A 24,928-nucleotide genomic window follows, 5' to 3' on the forward strand; every position below is an offset into this window, starting at 1 on the left:
AGAAAACAACAGTTGCAGGTGTTTCAGTGTACGTCACATGGTGCTGGTGTGTGTTGCCCTTTAAGGTATCAGTATTCCTCAAACAAAATGTTTGTCTGATCATTGAACACCATCCCCCCCGACATTTCTAATGTTGGAATTGAAGGGGCTGCATCTCACATATTATCTCTATAGAGATTTCATATCTTTTATTGTAATTTTCTTATTGTTTTGGTCTTAATGTGTTCTGTTTCCTAGATGCTGTGAAGCACTTTGTGGACTTTGTGTAAAAAATATACAAATAAAAATTATTTTCATGCTGTGATTGGTCAGGTGTGATGAGGTGGGAAAGTATCATTCTCTCAATCACAAAACTACTTATGCCACTTTTCACGTGTACAACTGCAAGACTATTAATGCCATTAATGCCAGAAAGAGTGTGCAGTTATCCACATTTGTACGATTCATTGCATCTTGCCTCACTATTAGGGCAAGCTTTTCACCCTGCCTTTGAGTGTGGTCATTCAGAACAGCTATAACCACTGTTGCCTTCAGACATGTTTGTTTGATTCATACCAAACCCTTTAGCCTGATAATCAGGCTTAATTGTCATTTTGTCTCCCTTTATTATTCATTCTAACATTGTGTTTGTTTTAGCAATTGTCTGTTTGGAAAGTGATTATTCTTTCCAAACCAATCTCCAGTGACGTATCTGTCCCCTCAGTGGCATTTTCAGTTGTCATGGAAGCTGTGGTGGCAGTTGCTAGGTGCTGTAAACGAATTAAAGGTTTTACTTCAGTCAACAGTCAACTGTGCAAGAACATGCACAGCTATGTCAATCTAATTATTCACCATTTTTCTCATTCTGGCACAGGAAAATTAGTATTATAAATTATTACATTCTTAATCCCTTTTACAATGCCGTGGTTGGCTTGATTGTTAATCCAGCCAGGGAGGAAGTCATATATTATCACGAACCTGTCTATCTGAACTGCTGAACTGCAATTCACAGGTCTGGCACCAGGCTATTGATATCATTCAAATCAGTTCATGCTAAGGGCTTCTCATGTACAAGCAGTTTAGTACAGATCTACCCTGTGATGAATAATAGATGTCGTGTCTAGTAGGTTGGAAATGCTATATGTTTAGTTTTTATTTAAAGAGACACCCCGTGTTTTTTGTCTAATTGAATTATTCTGACATTTTTTTACATGAATGTAATATACTTTCACATCATAAGATGTGCTCTGGTGCTGCTGTGGATGCAGTATGGAGACTGTAGCTACAAGCTCAACTCATGCGCAGCTCATAAATAAACAAGCTCTGGCCTGAGCAAGACGCTAACTTTGGCCTCTCTATGCTGACCAGTCGTCCGGGGTTGTCTGGGATTGTCCCGGTTTCAAGCTGGGTGTCCCGAGTCCCGACAAATATCTTAACAACACTAAAATTTACCAGTTTTCAACATTCACTACAAAATTGTCCCGGTTTCACCACAATTAAAATAATAATTATAATATTATGCTTGTTTTCGGTGCTTACATAGATGTTTATCATGTTCTGTCCCGCTCATTATTACCTAACAAAACATAAACAATGCACCATATGTCTGAATTCAACACTGATTTGTCTGTATGTGTGTCAATCAATCAGTGTGTCGTTGTCAAGGCTGTTGCTAGCCTATGGCGCTTGCGGCTCCTTCTGACAGAACTTGTCAATATGCTAACGGTCAGCTGTCATGCTGAAGAGAAAGTGGGTCTAAAGAGCTCCAGCAGTCTTACTCCTTCCTTTGTAAAGTACCCAGCAACAAAAATGCTGTGTACTACACACACTGCAAGAGTACGTTGTTGGTCGCGCACAGTGGAAATGCTGATATAAAAGATCACATTAAGATGGCCAAACATAAGTTGTGATTTCTCCAGAACTCCAGAAAAGAAACTCTAAGAAGGATGATTGAGAAACATAAAGTACCCGGCAATATTCTTAAAGGTAACTTTATTTAAAGGCTCCTGCTCAGTTTTTGTTATTAATGAGGTGCAATTATGATTGATGTTTTAATGTTTTTTTTTATGTTTTGTAAACAACTGTAGCAATTTTACACAGCTTGTGGCATAGCGTTGAGCCTATTAAGTTATTTATTGGCCACAAAGAGATTTGTGTCTTTTTTATTTACAAAAAATACCAATACCTTGGTGGATTTTGGGAGACAAAACATAATTTTTCATCTGCAGAGGTGCTGTCCATGGTGTTGAGAGGTGCGCTCGGTAGGTGTGCTTAGCGCTGAAATAATTGTCCCCCATCCTGATGAAAACGCCTATGGTGCTTGCACAAGCGTGTACATGTGCTTATGCATGAAGGGTCCTGGTTTGGGGGTTTGAAATTATGTTCACCCTAGTCCTCTCTCTTTTGATCAACAGGTACTGCAAAACTTGTTTTCTTATTTTTAGCTTGGTTCAGGATCTAATGTGAATTCAGTATTAATTGTTTTGTAATTTTGAGATGTATGTTAAGTGTAGCAAGCTTCGTTTTGTAGCTGATTGTCCTGATGAGCATTGTCGTGCTGATTAGTTCTTTCCATGAACTTTAGTTTTGCACAGTAGTTTTATAAGTGTAAGTAACTGACATTAGCATTCTGTAACATAAGAAAATGTGTTCTAAATATTGCTAAGAGTATTAGCCAGCCAGCAGTGATTAAATGGTGATGAGAAAGATACCATATTCAAACTAGTTTAACATTTATAGTTGCTCACTAACATGTCGTCGTCGCGCCATATTGTTAAGCGCTGCTGTTAAGTACAATTGTATGAGAGAGTGTGATGTGCGAGAATGTTGTAGAAAGGTTTTGTGTATATTAGGCTAGTGTTGAATGAGTGTTAGCAGGACTGTATGTGTTAATATGTGAGTGACTGCAGGTATTAGAGGGAATGTGTGTTCTGAGTTATATTATTTTGGTACATATTAGTATGTTCAGTAAAGCCAATTTTTGTTTATGTGGAATATATGTTAAATTATTTTGAAATTGTGCACTTATTTTCCTTTAGGCAGAATGTTTTATGTTATTTATCATCGGTTTGGTTACACCAATTGTTATTCAATTTGTGAAACGTTTTGGTATTAATTTAACACGCACTTTAATCAGAGAGCTTAGAGATAACATGACTGGGAATGTTATGCAATCGTACACAGAAATGAACAAGCTCTGGCCTGAGCAAGACGCTAACTTTGGTCCTCTCTCTATCGATCCATAGATAAACTGTTTATGTATCGGCTACACAGTGCTTCCTAGCCTGTGTAACCTACCGGTCCAGAGTTCCCCTAGGTCCATCACCTCATGCTAACGGTGGATGATGTATATTTCAATCTAACTCTAATACATTCACCGTAGTTTCCCTGCAGAGTCTGAATTAGAAGAATGACAGGCTATGGGAGACAGGAATAGTCAATTACATTGCACTGCACACTTTGATCTTCCATACAGTACTGTACATTATGCACCTGAGCCCACGGCATCATTTGCCACACAAGGGAGAGGACCGCAATGCACAGTTGTAAAGATAAGCCTCCATTTATAGGGTTTCTGCAGATGATCAGGCTGGAAGTAAACTGTTGAATACTGTCACATATAGACCTGAATAAATCACAGTTACATTGAGTGAGGGGTTTTGTTGTAATAATGAGCACATGGAAAAAAAATCACACTCAGATACTCTTAATTATTGATTAATATAATTTTATCTGTAGCAACCTCATGGCAGCTTTTACATTTAAGTAATAGAAATGACAGGTATTAATACAGCCAAATGACTAACCCAATTGGTTGGACTTTACTGTAAGTCATCTTACACCAACTCAGCCAGACAGAATAAATGTTTAAAGCTGCAATAATCAATTTTGGCCACTGGGGGCACAACAACTCCCAAATATGCTGCCAGTCACATATATATCATCTTCTATGAAACTGTTGAGGTGTACACGTTCTTTTACACATCATTTGTCATTTACTGGAGTCATGTTTTGGTGTTCCCAGTGAATGTAAGTCCAATATTCACTCTCCTTTTAGCTCTGTTTTGGTCTCCACCATCTTTGGTGTTTGCTACTTCACCAGCTAGTAACTAGCTTTTCTGTTTGGTGCCAGGGAGGTAATAAGAAGGTTTTATTGCCATAAACAGCTCATTAATGTACTTTAATGTATTTAATATTTTATTAATATCAACATATCCCATATTAAGTCCAAACAACAATACATTTATTGTGTTTGTATAGCCACTGCCATTAACACTGTGCAGAGTGAATTAGTTCAGTTGTTTATTACATTGTGTAACCATGTGACAGTAGTAGGATCATCAACAACCCCTAAAGCAGTAGTTCTCAATCTTTTTGGGCCAGTGCCCCCCTATCCATTATCCAGACCCCACACCACTCCTCATCAATTAAAATTCAGGCTAATTGTCTTCCCTCAATATTAAGGCTGATTATTATTCTGTGTTATATCATTAAAAAAGCATGTCACTGGATGCCAAATAACAGATTTGTTTAACTGGACAGTTGGAATATCATTATCATTAGTTTCACATGCAGGGAGCAGAAAAGACATGTGAATAGAAATTATACTTGAATGAATGTTAAACAAATGCAACGGTAAGAAATTTGACATTCAAATTTTAATTAAGTCTTGTTATTGATCACGATAAAATAAATAATATTCCTGAAATACTGAGTGAAGTTTAGAAAGAATGAAGAACACAGACATCAGTCTCTATCAGTCCTTCCTCCTGTCCTCTGTCCTCCCTCTGCTGCTGGTTGAGGGGAGGGGCTGGTTTGAACCAGTAGTTAAGTCTAGCCAATAGCTACGTTTACAAGAATTTGCCAAATTTTAATATATATTACAAACACTGACAAATAGAGCAGATGAAAGGACAGAGAAGCTGGCGAGACCATAAATGACCGCAAAATACAGCAGAGACTCAGCATAGTTACACTGTGTCTACACAGAAAGCAGAGCACATTCAGCAGAGCAGCATCAGCGAAGGCTCCATGTGTCTACACAGGAGGTGTTCAGGTACAGTGTTGAGCATAGGTGCTCAGACCCCAGTACACAAATTTGACTGTGGTTGCGTAGGTAAAATAGAGATAAATAGACTTTACAGTGCTGTGAAAAAACACAGGAAAGCTCTTAAGTTTATGATAAAATTGTGAAAATGTGCATTCGAATGTAGGACTACATTGGTCTTAAGACAAACACACAAAAGCACTCACCAAGAAAACCTCAGCGCCCCTCTTTTAAAAATATTGCTTCCAGCACCCCCAATGTTCTCTGAATGCTGCCCTAAAGCTATTCAAGTCAATATGAATGTTGTTTTTTCTATAGAGATACAAATGGAACCCTTCTTATCCCATTACTTCAGTCAAAAGACTAAAATTAGATTTCATATGGATACTTGATTTGAGACAAAATACATATAATGATAAAACAATAACAGTGAACTTTAATCACATACTTTGTTTTGACAGTGGCTCTTTATTTTCTCACAAAAAAAGTTCTTGAAAACTAATTATGTCTGAACATTAGGGTTTGTTACTGTCCAATATTGAATTACTGTCACTTTCATTTAAATTCAATGTAGAATGCATGCTTATGGCTCATCATTGTAATTATCAAGTCAGTTTGACAATGTTGAGACTATTTTTAACTTTGGGTTTGGATATTCATTTTTATCATGTATTTGTTCAAGTTGCTTCATGTGAGGTCTGCAGAGGACATTTTTAAAGAAACAGTCTCCTAAACCTGTATTAGGCTGATTAAGGCTGTCATTAACTGACTACAGTTTATATCAGTATAATATGGTATCAGCCTTACACATAAACACAATTAAATTAATTACAGTATGACAGTCAGTGGTAGAAGTAATAATCCAGGATTGGCGATACTGGACCACGTAAAAGACCAACAGTTGATCTACCAACAAGTATTGTGTGTGTATCAAAGCCTGATACCTGGCAGTCTTTCCTCCTGTCCCCTGTCTTCCTCCCTCTGCTGCTGATGTGATTCACTGCCTGCAAGTACCACTGGTAGAGAAACGCCAGCAGCTAAGTTTACAAGAATTTGCCAAATAAGATGTGTGAAAAACTAACAGATAAAGAGTTACGGCTACGTACAGACAGCTTTCATGTTATTAGCTTAACCAGCATGCTGTGGTTGTGAAAAACATACTGGTGATAGATGGGAGACTGGGGGCAAAGCAGTTGAAAATATAGCTTTTCTATGTGTTTATGCTTGTCGAAAAAAACCTCCCATATTTTGAAAACCTAAATGTTGGCAGGTATGATTGCTGAGCTCTGGGAGCAAATCTGGGCTTGTGTAACTGTTTGTGTTTCTTGACCTGTTGGATTACAGTGTTATCATAAACGATGAAACCGATGGCCAGTGGTGGAATATAATTAAGTACATTTACTCAAGTATTTAAGTACAATTTTTAGGTACTTTACTTGAGCATTTTCATTTTATGGTACTTTGTACTCAGTTCAGTGGGAAATATTGTACTTTTTACTACACTACTTATATTTGACAGCTGTGGTTACTTTTAAAATTAAATTTTACATTAAATTAAAACAAAAAATGTTAAAGATTAAGAAATTCACACATTTTAGTCTTACACACTTTGTGTGTAATTTTAGCTTCTTGTCATGTTACAGATTTCTATACCCAGCTGATTTAATATATCTGTCACAGAAGCTGATTTTCTGTAAAACAAGCACTTATTACTTTAAGTAAATTTTGCTGATAATACTTTGTATACTTCTATACTATATACTATACTTAAGTAGGATCTTAAATGCAGGGCTGTTACTTGTAATTTGTTGAGTATTAAATTGTTGATTCATTAATCTGTAGGAGTGTCTTTAATTTGGTGGCTTTTCCTAGTGCTAAGTATGAGAAGCTGAAAGCCATAATTCAAAATGAACATATGTCTAAGTGAACACATGTAAAAGCGGAAGGAATTAGAGTGAATGTAGTTTAATCTAAAGTAATGTGTTATATTTTATGAGTTCATTCTAATTCTTGTATTTAAAGTCTTTATTAGTGTAACTATCAACAGCCATACAAATGTAATGAAGTAAAAAAGAACATTTCATACTTTCCTTTGAACTGTAGTGGAGTAGAAGGATAAAGCTGCACATAATGGAAATATTCAGGTAAAATGTAAGTATCTCAGAGCATAGTCCTTGGTACTTTGTCACTGTCTGCCTCTGTTTCTTTTAGCACAACACCACACTGCATCTACTGAGAAGGAGTACAGACCGATGTATTGTGCAATGTATTGTGCATTTTTTTCAGCAAAGAAGGAGGTAGGCATGAGTGAGACAGGAAGAGAGGAGAAAGAGGTATTTTAGATCGAAAGGAACCCCCTACAACACACACACACACACACACACACACACACACACAGCCGTTTTGTCAGTCTGAATGTTTGGCTTTCATCCTGTGATTCTCTCCACTTCAGAGAGTCCAAGGTTAGCCATCGTTTTCTCTCCTGATAATTCATGTGCTCATACAAGCATGAAGGCACAGGGCCGGTGCCTCCTTTCCAAGGCCACCAGAGAGCTGCAGAGAAAGGAAATTATTGTATAATATCAGCACAGAACAGATAAGAGCAAGGAAGAATGGGTGTTTGGTGCAGCTTATGATGGGTGTTTTTTTGTTCTATACGGACAGAGAAGCACTGAGGCTACGCACCTGCTGTCTTTTTGTATCCCCTTATTAAATAAGTTAATGAGGGAAAACAACAAAGAAATGATAAAAACCAAGAGAAAGAAAACACAAATAAAGAAAGTAAGAGGCTGTAAAAAAAATATTTGGAGGGGTCAGAAAAGGAGGGTGTCATATTGTTGTTTTTAAATGTGCTTTATAAATAAATTTGATTTGATTTGATTTGAATTTTATGAATTGGTATCCAAATTCATCAAAGTTGAACTCAAACGGAAACATTTTTGCAAATTTATGTTGCCCTGCTTCTGGTCTTCGATTTAGGCATCTTGTAATTGGTTTGTTTATGACATGAACACATCATCTGATCTCATTTATATTATTTCTTATTATCTGGGATCATAGGTAGGAGGCAAGCAGAGCTGCTGCTTGTGCTTATTTCACTCATTCACTGTCAGTGATAACTTTTTTAGTAGCTCATGGTTTGAAGTACTAAAGGTAGAAAGACTGAAAGTGACTGGAATATTTGGTATATGGGACACACCATTTTGTTATGTTTGCAATCATTTTGGGAACTGCTAATTCCACTAATTCCATGTTAAATATGCCATTTGGTGGCTATGTGAAAATGAATCTTCTATTAACATGTGAATGTTTAAATAGAGGTTCACCATAAAAAATATATTAATAACGCTGAAAGGGACTTGCTTTTTTATATAAAGAAAAATATGAGGCTGTTTTTATACAGTCCCTAAAACATAAGACAAAAAAAGTCTCTTCTCTCCTGTACCCTGTCTCCTCCTTTCTATTCCATTCCTCTTCTCCTATCACAAGTTCCTGACCTTATTTTTGTACTTAACTTTTTCCTCTCTCTTCTTATTTTCCTTCCCCTCCTCTCCAACTGATGTCAGGTAAATTCCAGCAAACATGTTGTGTTCGGCTCCCACCTGCCTGCACCACTAAGTTCATCTGTCAGCCAAGTGAGATGCTCCGCAACATGTTAAACAAGCCCTTAGCATTCAGCTGCTAGCCTCCGAGACACACTGGCTGCCACTGAGTGCGTGGCCAAAGCCTAGAATTCATTTCCTGTCTCTCTGTGTGTAGCATAAAGGAGGAACCGCCATGCTAATCATATTGATCAAGATGAAAAGCCAGTTGGAGTCCTGTGGTGGATTTTAAAGCTGCCATGGGCAAGATTTTAATATAAAAGTCCACCTTTCATCCCATTAAATGTTGCTGCAATAGAGAAGAGCATCCCATCTCTAATAATGAAAGCAGCACAGATTCCCTCTGTTCACTCAAATTACATGCTAATGTCTGTATGGTCAAAGTATTTAGGAGATTTCAAAACTGTGGGTCAACCAGACGGTAGTGAGAGAGTCGACTGATCATACATTGAAGTGTGTACAGTATTTTGTTCTTTTTCTTATCTAATATAGAGTTTCTGTCATATTTCATGACTGATTAGTTAGTTAGATTTGATTTGGATTACTCCTTAAGATTTTTGTTCTGTTTCCACCATGGTTTCCTCATGTCATGTCATTTAAAATTAACCTAAAGTCATGTAACATGTACAGAACAGATTGTGGGTGTACTCACACTTGGACCCATTTACACCTGATATTAAAGGACAGGTTTACAACTTTTCAAGATAAATTTTGCAAAACATTTTTGCACAGAACAAATTTTGTCTCCCATCACTTCCATTTAAAGCGCAAGTGAGGGAAAGAAAAAGGGATCTCTTAATGGTCAGTATGAACCAAGCAGCAACTACCACAATTTGACAGCTGCTAGATGCTCCAACTGACTCCCTTTCAAGAACTTCTCTCTAGTAAGTCATCATTTTTTTCAACGAGTCATTATGTTCTCAATCTCTAAATTCAGACCCTCTCATAAGTGTGCTCGTGGTCATTCAGGAAATGTTAATAAAATTTGAAGACTTATAGTTGCTTTGACTTTATAGTTTCCAGAGCATGAAAGGCAACACCCTGAACTCCTTATTTGGAAGGTCCTGGCTCCAAAGATGGCGCCAACCATAAGATGCAACTCAAACTGGCTCCAATGCAAACCAACAGGTGACGTCACACCTCGCTATGTCTATCTATATATACAGTCTATGGTAAAAACAGGAAGAATGATTAAAAAAGATAAACCTGTTTCAATATTCATATGGGCACCTGACTATTGTTTTCAGGCAGACTTGAAAAATTGTGAACCTGTCCTTTAACATGCAGTCAGATTGGCCTGCATTGTGATCACATCTCAGCCAGATATATATGCAAACTGTGCAGTTTAGCCACATTTTCAAGAAAAATGTGCACCCAACAAATTGAAAGTCACCTAACTCCACCTCTTCCTGATACCTAAAGCTGCCCGTTTAAAAGCTGTCCTTTGAGTCTATCCCAATTCCCACAGAGACCTGCCAACATTTCCAACCATGGTTTCTCCCATGTTTTTTGTTTTGTTGTTTCTCCTAGGGATATGCATGACCCTCAAACTTTATGAATCATCGTCATTCACAGATCCATAGCCTTGTATGTTTGTCTGACGTTACCAAAAGTTGCCTGATTGTCTATGAAACACAATCTACACAAACAATCCACACACGACATACAATTTCAACCCATATGTCACCACGACCTGGCAAACCACAACCTGATTCAATGTGTGTGTGTGCAGCTGCTCTCTGCGCAGGCAGGTGGGCCAGCTAACTTATCTGTTGTCAAAATGTCAAGGCAGGACAGCGTTCCATCTAAAAAACCCAAATACACCGCAAAGTTGGACTGAACAGTTTCCATTCATAGGATCTTTCATGGTGTATGTATTAAACACAAGCTTGCTTCAATTCCCCATGTGTGTTAAATTAGAAAGATATCGCTGCACATTAAGAAAAACTGGCGCATCTGAGTGAATATTGGCAGGTATGCCCACACTTCTAGTATTTGCAAGTAGTCAAGTGACTGCTTGTGTGATTTATTTCAGGTAATTGCAGACAGTGTCCATGTGCTTGTTAAGAGAGCAAGCATGTGGAGGTTTTATCAGAACCCACTGGGAACACTTGATTAATTAGGGCATCCCTCTGACTGTTGGCTTAATTTAATTTCCATATAATGAACAAATAAGTAGGATCAACCGTACGGTATTAAAGTCACAATCAGATGACAGTAAAAAATGCACTTTAAGGAGCTGATGAGTGATATAATTATAAAACTAGAAGCATGCAGGTCTACTGTAAATAATATTATACTATAATTTGAAAGGTTTCTGTGAATCACACGTACTGACATGAACATTTGAACCCATCTGTTTATCATGATATAAAGTGGGAAAGACAATGTGTACCAATTTCCCAACCTTTTAGTTGTGTTTTTCGTCATTCTCGTAATAAAATGGTCAAATCAGAAAACAGCTAGTTTCCTTTAGTAATCCACAGTAATCACAAATATTCAATATACAACCTCAACCTGAATATTGGCTATATTTGCATTAGAATCATAACTTTTACATTATTATTAATATGGTCATTAAGTTTAAACCACTTACTTGGCAGTAAGTGGTTATCACAGTGGTCTCAATGGTCAATATAAACTCTGATGATTGATTAAAGTTATGCAAAAGTGCTGAAAAGTTGAAACATTGTCTACTTTTTATTTCAGGAAATCAAGTTTCATATATTTCTTCATAGTCAGGAGATTGTAAATATTGATGCATTTTCACTCTCATTTAATTGAGAATGATTCAACCCAATAAAATTGAATTGGTGGCTGAATGGAGACAGACCAGCTTCACTTAAATCAGTTAACTTCATCAGAGCTTGCTTTAAGAGCTATCTCAGAAATTAAGTTTTGCACTTGCATAAACTGTTGGAGTGAGAGACAGACGGCTAGTGTGGATCAAGCTTTAAAAACACCTGATACTAAATTTCCCATAATGCAATGTAATACTGTCTTTTGTTAGATCCTTCCATCTTGGTAAATGCCCACAATTTTTAAACCCATGCTTTCTGTCATAAACATGTAGCCTCCCAGCCCAGACTGAGATAACCTTGATGACATCATTAGGGGTCTTAAAACGAATACCCCAAGCACAAGGTCATCTCAGTAATTTACTACTGCATAAACAAACCTTACAGATGTTTGACCTCAATTGTACATATCATGTGTACAGTAGATGGCTGTAGAGCATACAGAAATCCATGTGTTCAGTTACCGTTTCAGCTGTCTTGACATTACAGTTGTGTGTTGACATTTCATTAATTCAACCACCTGCCTTGATCTGCTGCCAGCCTGAGCACTCTGCACCATGTTAAACAGCCTGTTAGCATTCAGCTGCAAGACCACACACACCTGACACACGCACACACACACACACACACACACACACACGTACACACACATACACACAGTGGCTTCAGAGGGAAAAAAGATTGTTTCCACTTGAGACACAGCTTAAAGACAACAGGTAACAGCATCTAAAATCTGTTGTTTGAAGTCATGTCGGGCTGATTTTAATAAACTGGAAAGAGATTAGTGGAAGTGAAGATCACATGAGAATAAACTGCAAGCCCAGTGGATAAAACCCTGCTTCACCCTAGTGTATCTGTGTATGCGAGGGAGGTTATCTGGCTTCTTGAACGCTCTCACGGCTGACCTTGCCTTATGGGAGTCTCTGTAGACCACCAAGATGAGGACATTAACTGTGTCTGACTTCGCTCTGGACTCCTAATGGATTCTCTCTCCAAATCACACTTTTTTTCCCCCTAAATAGCACTACTTCTTCAAAAGAGAGCAAATCACAAAATCCCTTCAGGTGGGAGGAAATCCTCAGCTGGCAAAGAGACAAGGGAGCAAAGAGAATAATGGGAGGGAAGAGCAGGAAGAGATCGGAGAAATTGTGTATTAGAAGACAAGGTATAGGAGGGAAGGCGTGTTTGTGGTGAGAGAAGGGGAGGACAGCTGGTCCTTTGCCCATTCAGTCTGAGGTTTTTATTATTTAACCTCCTACCAGGGGAAATATCTTCCCTAAAATAGCTTAACACTGTTAAACACACCAGTGAACCTTGTCTTTCTAGGTGCCTTGTGTTGTCTGGTGCTGAATTTTCTTATTTCTGACTGATGAAATATAGATTAGACTTTTCCAGTACAGCTGCAGTGATAAATTCAGAACATGTTTCCAGTCTCTAGACATTTTAGGCATGGATATTGTTAGTGTTGCTTATTGGTGACCTAATCCTCCATCTGTTTGTGTTTTACTAGTTATGATCACTTGGAAGCTATCAGTTATGGTCAAATATTGCAAAACTCAAGTCTGTCATATCACAAATGGAGCGATTGGATGATTATTTACGCTTTCATATCATCCTGGCTGGACTACTGTAATTCCCTTTTCACCTGTCTCAGCAAGTCATCTCTGAACCGTCTACAAATGGTCTAGAATGCTGATGCAAGGCTGTTAACCAGGTCAAGCAGGAAGACTCACATCACACCCATTTTAAGTTCTTTACACTGTCTTCCCATCAGGTTTAGGATTGATTTTAAGGTTCTTGTTTTCACATATAGAGCTCTGCATGAACAGACACCTGAGTACATCTTTGACCTTCTCTATCCCTATATTGCCAGTAGGTCTTCTGACCAGAGCCTACTGGCTGTCCATCGCTCTCAGCTGAAAACAAAAGGTGATCATGCCTTTGAAGTAGTGGCTCCAACACTATGGAACTCTCCTCCTTTGGACATACGGTCTGTGGTCTCTGTAGAGGCTTGTAAAAAACAACTGGAGACCCATCTTTTCAAATTGGCCTTTGTCTCTCCTTAAGATGTCTAGTGATTGTTATTTTGTGTTTCTTTTGGGGTATCCTGTTGCTTGTGTTTTTGTTTGTACTTGTGGCTTATGTTTTTATTGTTTGTATGTTTTATGGTCTTAATTTTAACTTACATTCTTGTGACGCACTTTGTGAATTGTACTTCTGTGAAAGGTGCTATATACTAAATAAAAAACGTATAGGACTCCAAATTGTGGTAATTTATTTGCATTTTGTAACATTGTTTAGAGACAGACTATCAGATCAAGCTTATAACTTGGTGGACTAATGCCCCATCAAATGATTTATTCTGTCATGTCGAGAGGATTATTACAGTGAGTTTTCAGTTTTGCCACTTGCAGTCGAGTCTCAAAATATTCACTGTATTGGGTTCTGCACATGGACTTGCATCCATGTAATCAGTGTGTAAAACACCCTCTGACAACTGGAGGTCCTTCCTAAACACAGTAGACCTACAATGCCAGAGCGCCCTGGTAGCTGTGCATGCCACAGTTTGTCCCTGGTCTGATTCCAGTCAGGGACCTATGTTGCATGTCATACCCAGCTCTCTCCCCCCTTGTTTCCTGTCCTGTCTTGTAATGTCCAATAAAGGCAAAAAAAAAAAAAAAAAAAAAAAAATTCTATATGCTGTGAACAAATAAAATATATTTGTGAGAAGAATTTCTTTTTTCTCTTGACTGATCCTAGCACCGGTACTCAGCTCGTACCTGCAAAGCTCAACACGAACTGATCTTTCACCCCATTATCTCTAATCAATTTCTATCTGCCCTGTTAATATAAAACCTAACCTGACTTTACATCAAATATTGGCTCGCAGCTGCTGCTGGACAGTGCTGGCAAAGGCTTGAATGCAGAATATCATGGGAACGCACAACTGGGGAAAATAAACCATGAAAATGAATAACTTCAATGTAAACAAACATAGTTGATATGTGCAGATTGTGCAGTAAGAAGCACCATACATGTTTTCAATGGATTATGTTTATCATTTGTTTCTTCCCGGTCAGCTCTACTTGATGGCAGAGGATCACTTACACCTCTTCAGCATTTAAATATCTGGACGAAACAATGATGGAATTTGTGCGCTTTTCAAACACTAACCAACAAATTTCCAAATTTAATTCTACCATTATCAGCATATTTGGATTGATGTATATTAATGTTTGGGGTGTCCTGCATTTGTAATTTAGAACTTCAGGTGCTTCACAGAGATGAACTCTTTTCTCTCTCCCAGAGACCTCAGCCTTTCTCCCCATTTCACCTGTTGCTGTGTTGAAAGGGGATGAGAGGAGCTCAGGTGATTGTTCATTACTGATGCTCACCCTGACTCCATCTGCTGATTCTGTATTCCTCCCACTATTAATGTATTCAGCCTCTCCTCCACGTTGTGCCTTGTTTGCGCTTATGATCAGGAAAATTGCAAAACTGTGTTAATCACACCCACATGCACCATACGCCAGGAATTAAGACTTGAGTGCGCCTTCACCCTATTTCAGGAAAATAAGGCCTTTTGCAAGATTGATATTAACAGGTCTTTTTCAACAACAGTTTTACCTCTCATCACAGGAAAATCACAGTTTTTACTAACACCAGGACTATGAAACTGAAGGAGTTAATTGAATTCAGCTGTTATTAATTTTATTATTTACACCTGTGCTTTTTGTACCGTCATATGTCAGAATGTGTATTATTTTTTAACCGAGTGATCACAGTTACATCCTGTATTGTTTTGGTGTTTTCTGTCCACAGCTCCAGCTTGATCATTTGATTTGGAAGCACATGTGCAGGCTTGTGGACTAAACTATGCAGGGTATATGCCAATTCCCTTTATGACTGATCCTCGCTTGACCCGCAAATCGTTCCGGTCTGCCATCATGAAGGCTGTTCCAAAGCACTTATTTCTGCTCTGAGGGGAGGGGAGAGGGGAGGGTTCCCTGAGGAGGCTTGAGTGAGTTTAAACAAGACCAGCCTTCAGGGAAGTCTTTTACTGGCTGACCCTTTATTTAAAATCAGTTCACTAACAAAGACCATGCAATATGGATTTGGTATTAGATAATATGGAAGGACAGCCAGGATGATGTAGGAGGGATGGATCGAGGGTCCAGAGGGAGAGATACGAGATGAAGGGATGATGGTATGGGGGGGTGAGGGTTGTTTCTTCTTTTTGGAGGCTATTAGATTGAGCCTCCAAAAAGACTTCAACTGGAAAGATGCGTGTGAGTGTTTCTGATATTGTTCAGATCATGGCGGATCATTGGTGAGGTATTCTGGAGAAGACCAGAATTTTAATGATGTGGTCAGAGATTCCCTGCTTGGAAACGGTGGAGGTGGCTCCAATATGGAAGGAATGCCCAGAGTATAGCTTGGGGGATATTCCCAATCTGGATAAGACTTGGCGAATGTGGTAGTGGAACCAGAAGCATGTGGCTACATTACCTGTCTCTGAGATGAACCGAGGATCTTGGGGGGAAGCTTGACTGGCTAGTCTTGAGGTAATGTAGTCACATATGGGTTCATAAGGACTAAGGTATGAATCTAGTCGAAAGAGGTAGATGGGTTGAGGGACAGATTGGATGGTCATGCTGTATTTATTATTATTAACCTTTATTTCTGCAGGCAGGGGCCATTGAGAGCATGTTCTCTTTTCCAAGGCCCCCTAAGTACAGAACATACAGAAAAATACATACAGTGAACAAATTCGAAGTAACAAACAACAAGATTTACAGCAAGCATACAAATAGAGACAACATTCAAACACACATTCACACTGTAACAAATCTGCCGGTCAAACTAAAGATATACGATAAGCATTCAAGTAGAAGTAGAGTTGCTAATGATATAAGCCTTGGCTCTAGTTGGTCAGCCCCAGTGGTCTATTTAGGATCAATAGCACAAAGAGCATTTAACACTTTGATATTAGTAAATGGCCTCAATGAAAAGGTCTGAGTGCCCAAATTGCCTTTCCATCTAAATACAGTATGATCTGAGACTGTTTGAGAAAATATGTTGTTTTAAAATATATAACCTGATGAAATGAAGTGTTCATTGAACGTATCACAAGTATTCTTTCCACCAGAGATAACATAAGAACCTCCGACAATTTCATAAGGTAAGGATGAAATAGAATTATGTGTTAACGATTTAACCTTTTTCCAGAAATTTGCTGGATTTTCTTTACTTTCAGATAGTGCAGTGACATAAAATGATGATTTGGCTTTTCGAATAAAAGTGAGACAGTTATGATGCTGTTGATGGAAATAATGCCAGTCAGAGGGAAATTTAGTTGTTTGTGCCTTGTGCCAGGCAGCATCCCTTTTATGTAATAATTCAGTGATTTCTGAACAAAACCAAGGGTTGTTCCTGTTTTTAACTCTGAATTTCGTCAAAGGTGCATGCTTGTCTGTAATGGAATTAAATGGAATTAATGGAATTTCAAGCCAAATGTCGATCAGGAATCTCCAGGGTAAACCCAATATCACTGTAGAAAAATGCTCAGAAAAATTTTTTCACAATGATGCATGGTTTAGATCTGTTTGAAATGTTTTAGAACTGTTTTTGCCAGTAAAGTGGGAAACTGTGAATCCAAGCTGACTACAGCCACCATCCTCTGTGAAGAAGCAAGCGACAAACTTTTCAGAGCCATGGCGGGTAAATGTTTGTTACTAAAACATTTTGGGTGGAACGTTGCCTTGAAATGTGAGAGAGGATGTGGAGGTTTTTTTTTTTTTTTACTTTACTACCCAAAGAAACAACACTGACATGACCAAGCTGTGTTGTAGGATACAATTATCTTACAAGCCAGTGTAAGTGAGCTTATGTAACCTTTGTTGAGATGGCATTGTAGCCATGAGTGGTAATTACAAGACAATGATAAATACTTAATAGTAGTGCAAGTACAAAAAAATCATAAAAAGTCAGTGAACTGATTCAGCAATGTCAGTTACACTGCAATATCTAGTTAAAGTTTGCTAACATTAGCTAACATCAGCCATCAGAACAAGTAAGGCTGTAGCAGTAAAAACCTTTGAGTGTATTGAATTGGGTAAGAGTTTGCTTCTTATGAATTATTGTCATTTGTAAGATGAAGAATGTGTTATTCATATTTTAAATGGGTATTTACTGTACACATGAAGCTCATTTTACTGGTCATGGTTAGTACTTCTCAGCCTGTGACAACAGTTATTAGTATGTCTTCTGTGACCCTGGAGGGAGTTTTATCATGTCTGAGAAAATGACTCAAGTGACACCACTTTTACAAAATTACAACTTCATAACAGAAATGGCAAACTCAGGATGTCAGGTTTGAAATATTGGGCATTTACCAAACAGGGAAGGAAGGAAGTTATAGTAAAATGTAGGGTCCAGTGTTTTGGAGGTTTGATTCATTATAGAGATGAAAGTTAGGATTTCTCTGCCTATTATTTTTTCAAAATTATGTCCCTTGCAATTCCCTAGACCTTACAGGAGTGTAATACAAAATTGCTGGAGAATCCCTCCAAAAAATTACATAGTCTCACTTTAACTCAATGAGTGGGTGCCCCTTGTGCCATTCTGATGTTGTTGCAGCAGGTGATCAACACTCTGTATATGCTGAATAGGAATTCTTCCATTCTGACCCTTAGAATTTGAATGAGTGCTTCCTGATTCCAGCAATACAGGAATCTTACTGGCTCCTGTCTCCCATACTGTTGCCTCCATGGATGCTACTCTTTCTCTGACAAATTGGAGTTGAGTGTTGCTGACCCCAGATTTCCAACTGTGGGCAGTAAGGACACTGAGCATTGGCTCTTAGTGACACACACACAAATTGTTTTGGTGGAGCCAGCATTCAGTCTGTCAAGTCATCTATGCTTCTCAGTATTAGCCTTAACCTTCCTGCCTTTGTCCTGTTCTGCCTGCTGGTGTACGCCTTTGTGACCACCTGTGTGCTGTTTGTCCACCATCTGGAAGTTTTGGCCCTTTGGTTCTGTTTATCACTTTTGATTGCCTTCTAATTGCCAATAGTAAAGGACCCAGCATGTTTTTACACCAATCTGTGTGCCATGTGAGGTTGTGGGCACACTGTCCACAACATCTGACAGCAGAGGCCGTTACACTCTGGCACTACGGAAAAAGCAAACCAGCAATCCACCTGGAAGTCTGACATAAAACTGTGTGTATCTGCGGATTCCCTCGAACAATACTGATTGTTTGGTGCCATCTACATTTTAAAAAAGTGAATTGTTTGCTTGATCCTGGTTGATGACTTTGACCCCTTCCCAGTTTGATGCTGTGACCAGTTTTGATCTGGTGGTCCCCACAGCTATTGCATATGATGTCATACATCTCTCCAGTCTTCCTCTAAGGGTCTTAATTGTAGGAAGGATTCCCATCATCCAATTACAGAACTGAAGAATTGTGGGTGTAATTTATTTGTGGCACATGAAATTTTGAAAACCAGCATAATAACCATTTAAAGGTCCTGAGCCTGCATTTCCACAAATAAATACTGCTGTTGTTAAACCAGCATCTACTTGCGCATTCATACTTTGACTCTTTGGCCAGGAACAAATTGAATAACTGAACAACAGAGGGTGGGCAATATAATGTGTACATATCAACACACACACTTGCTAACAAGGTTTGTGTGTGAGAATCAAAATGACTGCTTTGTAGACATATTACGCCACAAATACAAGTGTTCTGAACACACTGACAGCAGAGAAGTGGATTATGTAGCAGGACTGGTTTGAGAAGTTTCTCTGGATGTTTTGACACTTTTTTCACCCCATGAAAGTGGGCCAACTTTGGAAACGGTGAAATCTGACATGACTAAAACCTGACTGGAGCTGCAACGGAGAAAGCTAGAAACGTTTCAAGCCTACAGGGGGCTACTGTTTGATTGTCAAAAAGATTCAGTCAGAATATTACTTTAATGATGTGTTCAGGAAGATGATGTGAAGGTGGATTTCTCTATTATGCCAGACAGTAACTGTGGTTGCTAAAATATACGTATCGCCATAATTTTGAGTTTTCAAGATGTCATGCAGGTTTAACTGGCTAACTATGTGCAAGAAATTGTTTGAACACACAAAATGAGAGTTCCATGACTGCCTCATGTTCTTGCTGGCTACATGCAGAGGTATGAAATCCAAATACTCTTGATAAATTAGATTTACTGTACTTTTCTGTTTTTATTCCACTTTTTCTGACATTGAGTCAGATGAGTGAGATGCAGACTTGTTCTCATTTGAACAGTCTTATTTGATGGAACTGTAGAATAGAAGTGTTCAGGGTATTTATTTTTAGAGTGAAGGTGCCATATTATTTATCATATTCTATTCTACACACATACACACACACACAACACAGATATATTGTAGTTTGAGTACTGAAACCTCATTTCTGTCTCCAGTTAATTCCATTCACACTGAGTGTAATATGCTCCGATAAACACTCTCACTGAAGACACTTTGATATTCTCTGTATACACGTTCTACAAGGCCTTTTCTCTTGTGTTGTTAATGGACACAGTATCATGTCTGAGGAAGCTTTTGTTTTGGAGAGACAGAGAGAATGAAAGGAGAGGCATAGGGAGAAAAAAGGTGAGATACAGGGACAGAGAGCAGCGCCAGGGAGGAAAAGAGCTTTTTGTCATAAACAACCTGTTCTCTCAATTATGTCATTTGGTTTACAATTCACTTAGTTCACTGCTGCAATTCATTTTGACAAAGTACATTTGAAAGAGTATTACTGATTGAAATAAATTTCATCTTCAAGTAAAAGATGTCACATGCTCTACGAATATCCCATCATGTGTGCACTAAGAACTACTGTGACCTGTCAGACTATAATTACATTTGAGAGAGTAGAAATGGAAGGTAATCCCCTCATGAGACACAACAGTAAATGTGACATATGCAAATCCAGTCTTTTCTGAAGTGTAAATGAGGAATGAAATAATTCTGAAATAAAGGGTAAATTACAGGTTTTAGAGCAGCTCTGATTCAGAACCGTTTCATAGGAACTCTGATACTTCAGTCACAGATCCATACAAAAATACTCACTTTACTTCCAGCAACAGAGCACTTTTTTGTCTAAGTGCCATTTCAGTTGGTGAGAAAGATTAGAAATCCTGCACCATCTTGATTTTTCATAGCTTGTATTGATTTTAATGGAAGAAAACTTCACATTTTTGTTACTTTAAAGCCGCCTGATGACTTTTTTGGTTTTTCTAGCTTCAAAATCACCTCACATCTTGGATTCTCTTGGATTGGATTCATATCATCCACTGAGTTTGTATTCTCCAACACGCTTCATGTATCAAATTTTATGAGTGCATCTGTGACTGGTATGCGAAATGTCCAAGTTCTGGTGAGACGGCCATGCAGACAACAGTAATTGGACACATGCTGAAAAGTACAGCTATGGAGGCTAGACTGGTGGATGGCTCTGCGAGGTCAAAGTCCTGCCAAATAAGGTTAGCTTCTCTTCCACTGGCTTTCAAATCTCACTGGGACTCATTTATCGATGGCCCCTGATGATTTTTTCTACATCTGAGTGAAATATGTGCAGACCTCCAATTTGTTCTTATACCCACATGCAAACGTATGTGAATCAGGATAGTTTTTAAATGAGCACTCCACAGATGTAGCATTGCACTTCTATGACATTGGTGGACTAACAATGGATAGTAAAAAAAAAAGAAAAACATCAAATTTGATGCAGCAGAACCAGATATATCATGTCTTCCTTGTCAAAACCTTACAACCACAATACAACTTAATGCACTCGATTGTACAGACTGAGGCGTGTTATGCTAGTAGCGGCTAATGTAGCCTGGAGGTGTTAGCCTCCAGCAGAGATGAGGAGCTACAGAGGTCTGCTAACCTCACTTCTTTCTAACTCCACATCCCCAGATTTTTTAGCTTTTTCAAACTTGTAGTCTTCAGACCCAACCAACGCTGATTCAAGTGACATCACCACAATCGGCTGTATACTACTTTTTACGCATATGCAGTAGTACTTCCCAACACTTGGAAACTCACTGATGTAGAGAATTGGTGGAGTTCCCCTTTAAATTTGATGCACGTTCCAGGCAAATCAGTCATAGCATGAGGAAAGTCCCTTATCTATCTACCTGTGGAAAGCAAATATCAGTAACTATTAATAACCATAATAAATGGGTTGGAAAATAATAAAACACTTGTGAGACATTGCATGGCTGGTCTGGGACCCATGGAGATCTGGAGAAAGTTGCAGGGGAAAAGGTTGTTTTGGGGTCACTGTTGCCCTGACCGGGATAAACTTCATGGATGAATGGAAGGATGGCTGGTCAGATAATTAAGAAGTGCCACAGGTGTGTTTACTGCTGAGTCCACACATAGCCTTCATCATACAGTATGTGGGGGTGAAAACTGAACCAATGTCATTTATCGGCTGTGAGGCAGGAACGGGACATCAAGATGGGGATATAATTTTCGAAAACCTGAGATAGATGCAGCAGTGGCTCAGATAGCTGGAACACTAGAGAGCATCGCACTGCACATCAGGTATGTAGGGGAGGTATTTAGAAATTCAAGTCTGTGCTGGAAAGCATGGCTCAAGGCATAAAACATCTGATTTATTTCATGTCATGACACACCAACTATAGAGTAAGATCAGGTAAATTGCCCAGCATTTTTTGTATTATGGAACAATAAGCTGTTTAAAGTATGATGAAAAATCTCCTTCAGTAGGAATATTTTGTATCAGATAATAATCCCATCTGAATGAGGCTTTCAGCATGATGTCAAACCCTTATTGAAGCTTGCATGGGCATTCTTATTTGACCATAACTGTCCCCAAACATTATGCAAATAGTTAAATTGTTCACTTTAACAGCATTGTTTCCATGTGTGGATATAGTAAGAATAACTAATTGAATATCATTGGTAGTGAATATTTAGCACATACCTTCAAGATTAATATTCTGCCTGATATTTTAGTTTTAAAATGTAAATATAGAACGTTTTTCTTCAGACTAAAAAAATAGTCCATGAAAAGTATTCATGCTTTCCTGAATAAAAATATCACTAGGAGACAAAAATCAGCAGGGGTTCCTGAAAATCACTGAGTTTTACGCAGTAAACAACCCGCAGAGCACTCGCTCTACCCCAAAAAATAACAGAGCAGACGGAGGCTGTTTGAAGGCCTTCCCCACCTGTGACACTCATCCCATAAAAGATTTGGCTGCGCTGATAAAAGCATTTCACGAGAACTCACCATCTGCATCATTAGACGTCCTTTATTACAGTTTTTCCTAAACATTTAATGGACTTGGACAACAAAGTAAAAACCACAGTGCTGCAGCTTCCCTGGGCTTTTGTCATCATTAGCTTGTTTACAGTGCTGGTGATCCCTAGCTGCCTGTCTGTTTGAACTTTCCCCAGAGCAGCATTTAAAGAGCCTTTAAAGTGAACATAGATGCAGTTTTACCTGTCTTTGGGTCAACAGAGAAATAGGGCTGTCCCTCCAGGATGCTGTAGACTATCTTGGCGCTGTTCCCATATGTCGGGTCATCTGCATCCGATGCTGTTACCTTGAAAACTGATGTTCCTGTACAGAGAAGGGAACAAAAAATGGCACTTTTAATACTTTTGGTGAATCAGATGATGACCAACCAAAAGCACTGACCACTACAATGAAATAAAGTGATAGATGTGTCCAAAAACTACTGACTTACAAGTGAATTCTTGACCTAGGAACTAGTAGTTTGACAAAAAAAATGTGGAAGGAACCGCATTCCTGAACAAGGAACTTCTCTCCTGAGAGTCAAATCTTATAAATGCTAATCAATTGTGTCAACTGAGGTCTATGGCACAGAGGAATAAGATATATCAGGCTTTTGCCAGACACACGATACTTGTAAATAGGATGAGTTTGTTGTTGGTTTGGCTCTGCACATGAGATTTTTTGATATAAAAATTAAAATTTAAATATAGAAAATGGCCAGCCAGATCCTTTAAATTGACTGCAATTCTAACCCTGGCTCTGTATCTAATCAGAGAACAGCCCTCACAAACACATTAGAATACAAGCAACACTAAACATAATGTTACTGTCACTGCTGATGCACTACACTCTGATTAGAATCTGCAATGAAAACCATGCCACAATCTATTTTCTTTAATAATATGAAAATATCTTGTTTCTATGTAAATGTGACACTAAACTTCCTCTTGAATGCGCACTATGAGCTGCAGTAAAACACAGTGTGTGTTGTCAGCAGTGTTCTTGTAAAGAGCCACAGCCCATTAGCCTGACCATGTAGCAGACAAGAGAAGCCAAAGCTTTTATCCATCTCATTCATCATGTTAGACCTGCACTGCATTTCTCCCCACAGCATAAAAGTTCACATTAAATTAAAGTTTCTGGAGTGTTTAAAATCCTTCACTGACTAATATGTTGATTTTGTAAATTACCAACAATTTTCTTATTGTTATTTTTTTATTTTTAGGTGAACTAGTGGAATAAAACCCTAAGTGAATCCGTGACTGTGAGATACCCACTATCTGTACACTCACAGACAGCTTATCACATACATTGAACACATCTTACTTTATGCATACAATGAACTACATGGATAGTATTTACTGCTCGTACTATATAGCAACTCTGTATATATAGCATATATGAGTAACTACCAGTGCACCATTTTCTTTGCGAGTAGATTTTTCTTTCCTTTCACTAAAGGTAGATTATTCCCCCTATTTTGCCTCCAGATTTAGTTTACTCTTACTCTTACTGTTATTCTTACTCTTACTGTTATTCTTACTCTTACTCTTACTCTTACTCTTACTCTTATTCTTACTCTTATTCTTACTCTTATTCTTATTCTTATTCTTATTCTTATTCTTATTCTTATTCTTATTCTTACTCTTACTCTTATTCATAATAATATAATAATATGCTGCATTTTACTATTGTAGCTGGTCAAGCTCAAGCCCATTTTAGCTACTTTATATACTGTTGGGTAGTTTAACATACAGCAGGGGATTACATTTATAAATTAATTGTATATATGTATAAAATAAAATTATCTTAATCTGTAATTAATACAAGTGCCTTAAAACTGTACTTTTTAATAGTACTTGGGTAAATGAATTTATAGAGAAATGTGATTATGAAGTTAGATATTGTTAGAAGCAATATGGTGTTAATGGCATTTACACTTTAACAAGACTATTTTATATGTTGTATTCCTGTCATTTCATTTCTCCTCATTAACTGTGTTGATAAGCTAGTGTTAGCAGCAGAAGGCTGTTGGTGGAGCAGGTCTACATACTGGCAGGAGGCTCCTGTGATTCACAGCAAGAAAAGCACAATTGGTGAAATTGATAATATTAATGATGGCTGAATCACATTTAGTTTTTAAAATTCCCGAACCTTGGTATAGTGCATGATGGCTC

At 38.2% G+C, this 24,928-nt stretch overlaps 1 protein-coding gene across 1 annotated transcript in view; it reads right to left on the bottom strand.

Moving 5' to 3' along the window:
* Window positions 1-24,928, bottom strand: part of LOC137193593 (cadherin-18-like) — a 206,713-nt gene that overhangs the window by 94,852 nt on the left and 86,933 nt on the right. Inside the window, exon 4 of the mRNA XM_067604822.1 lies at window positions 22,956-23,075. Within this exon, the coding sequence (XP_067460923.1) occupies window positions 22,956-23,075 (120 nt within the window). The remainder of the gene's footprint in view (window positions 1-22,955; window positions 23,076-24,928) is intronic.

Source organism: Thunnus thynnus, chromosome 12 (assembly GCF_963924715.1).
Source record: "Thunnus thynnus chromosome 12, fThuThy2.1, whole genome shotgun sequence".
Taxonomy (NCBI): domain Eukaryota; kingdom Metazoa; phylum Chordata; class Actinopteri; order Scombriformes; family Scombridae; genus Thunnus; species Thunnus thynnus.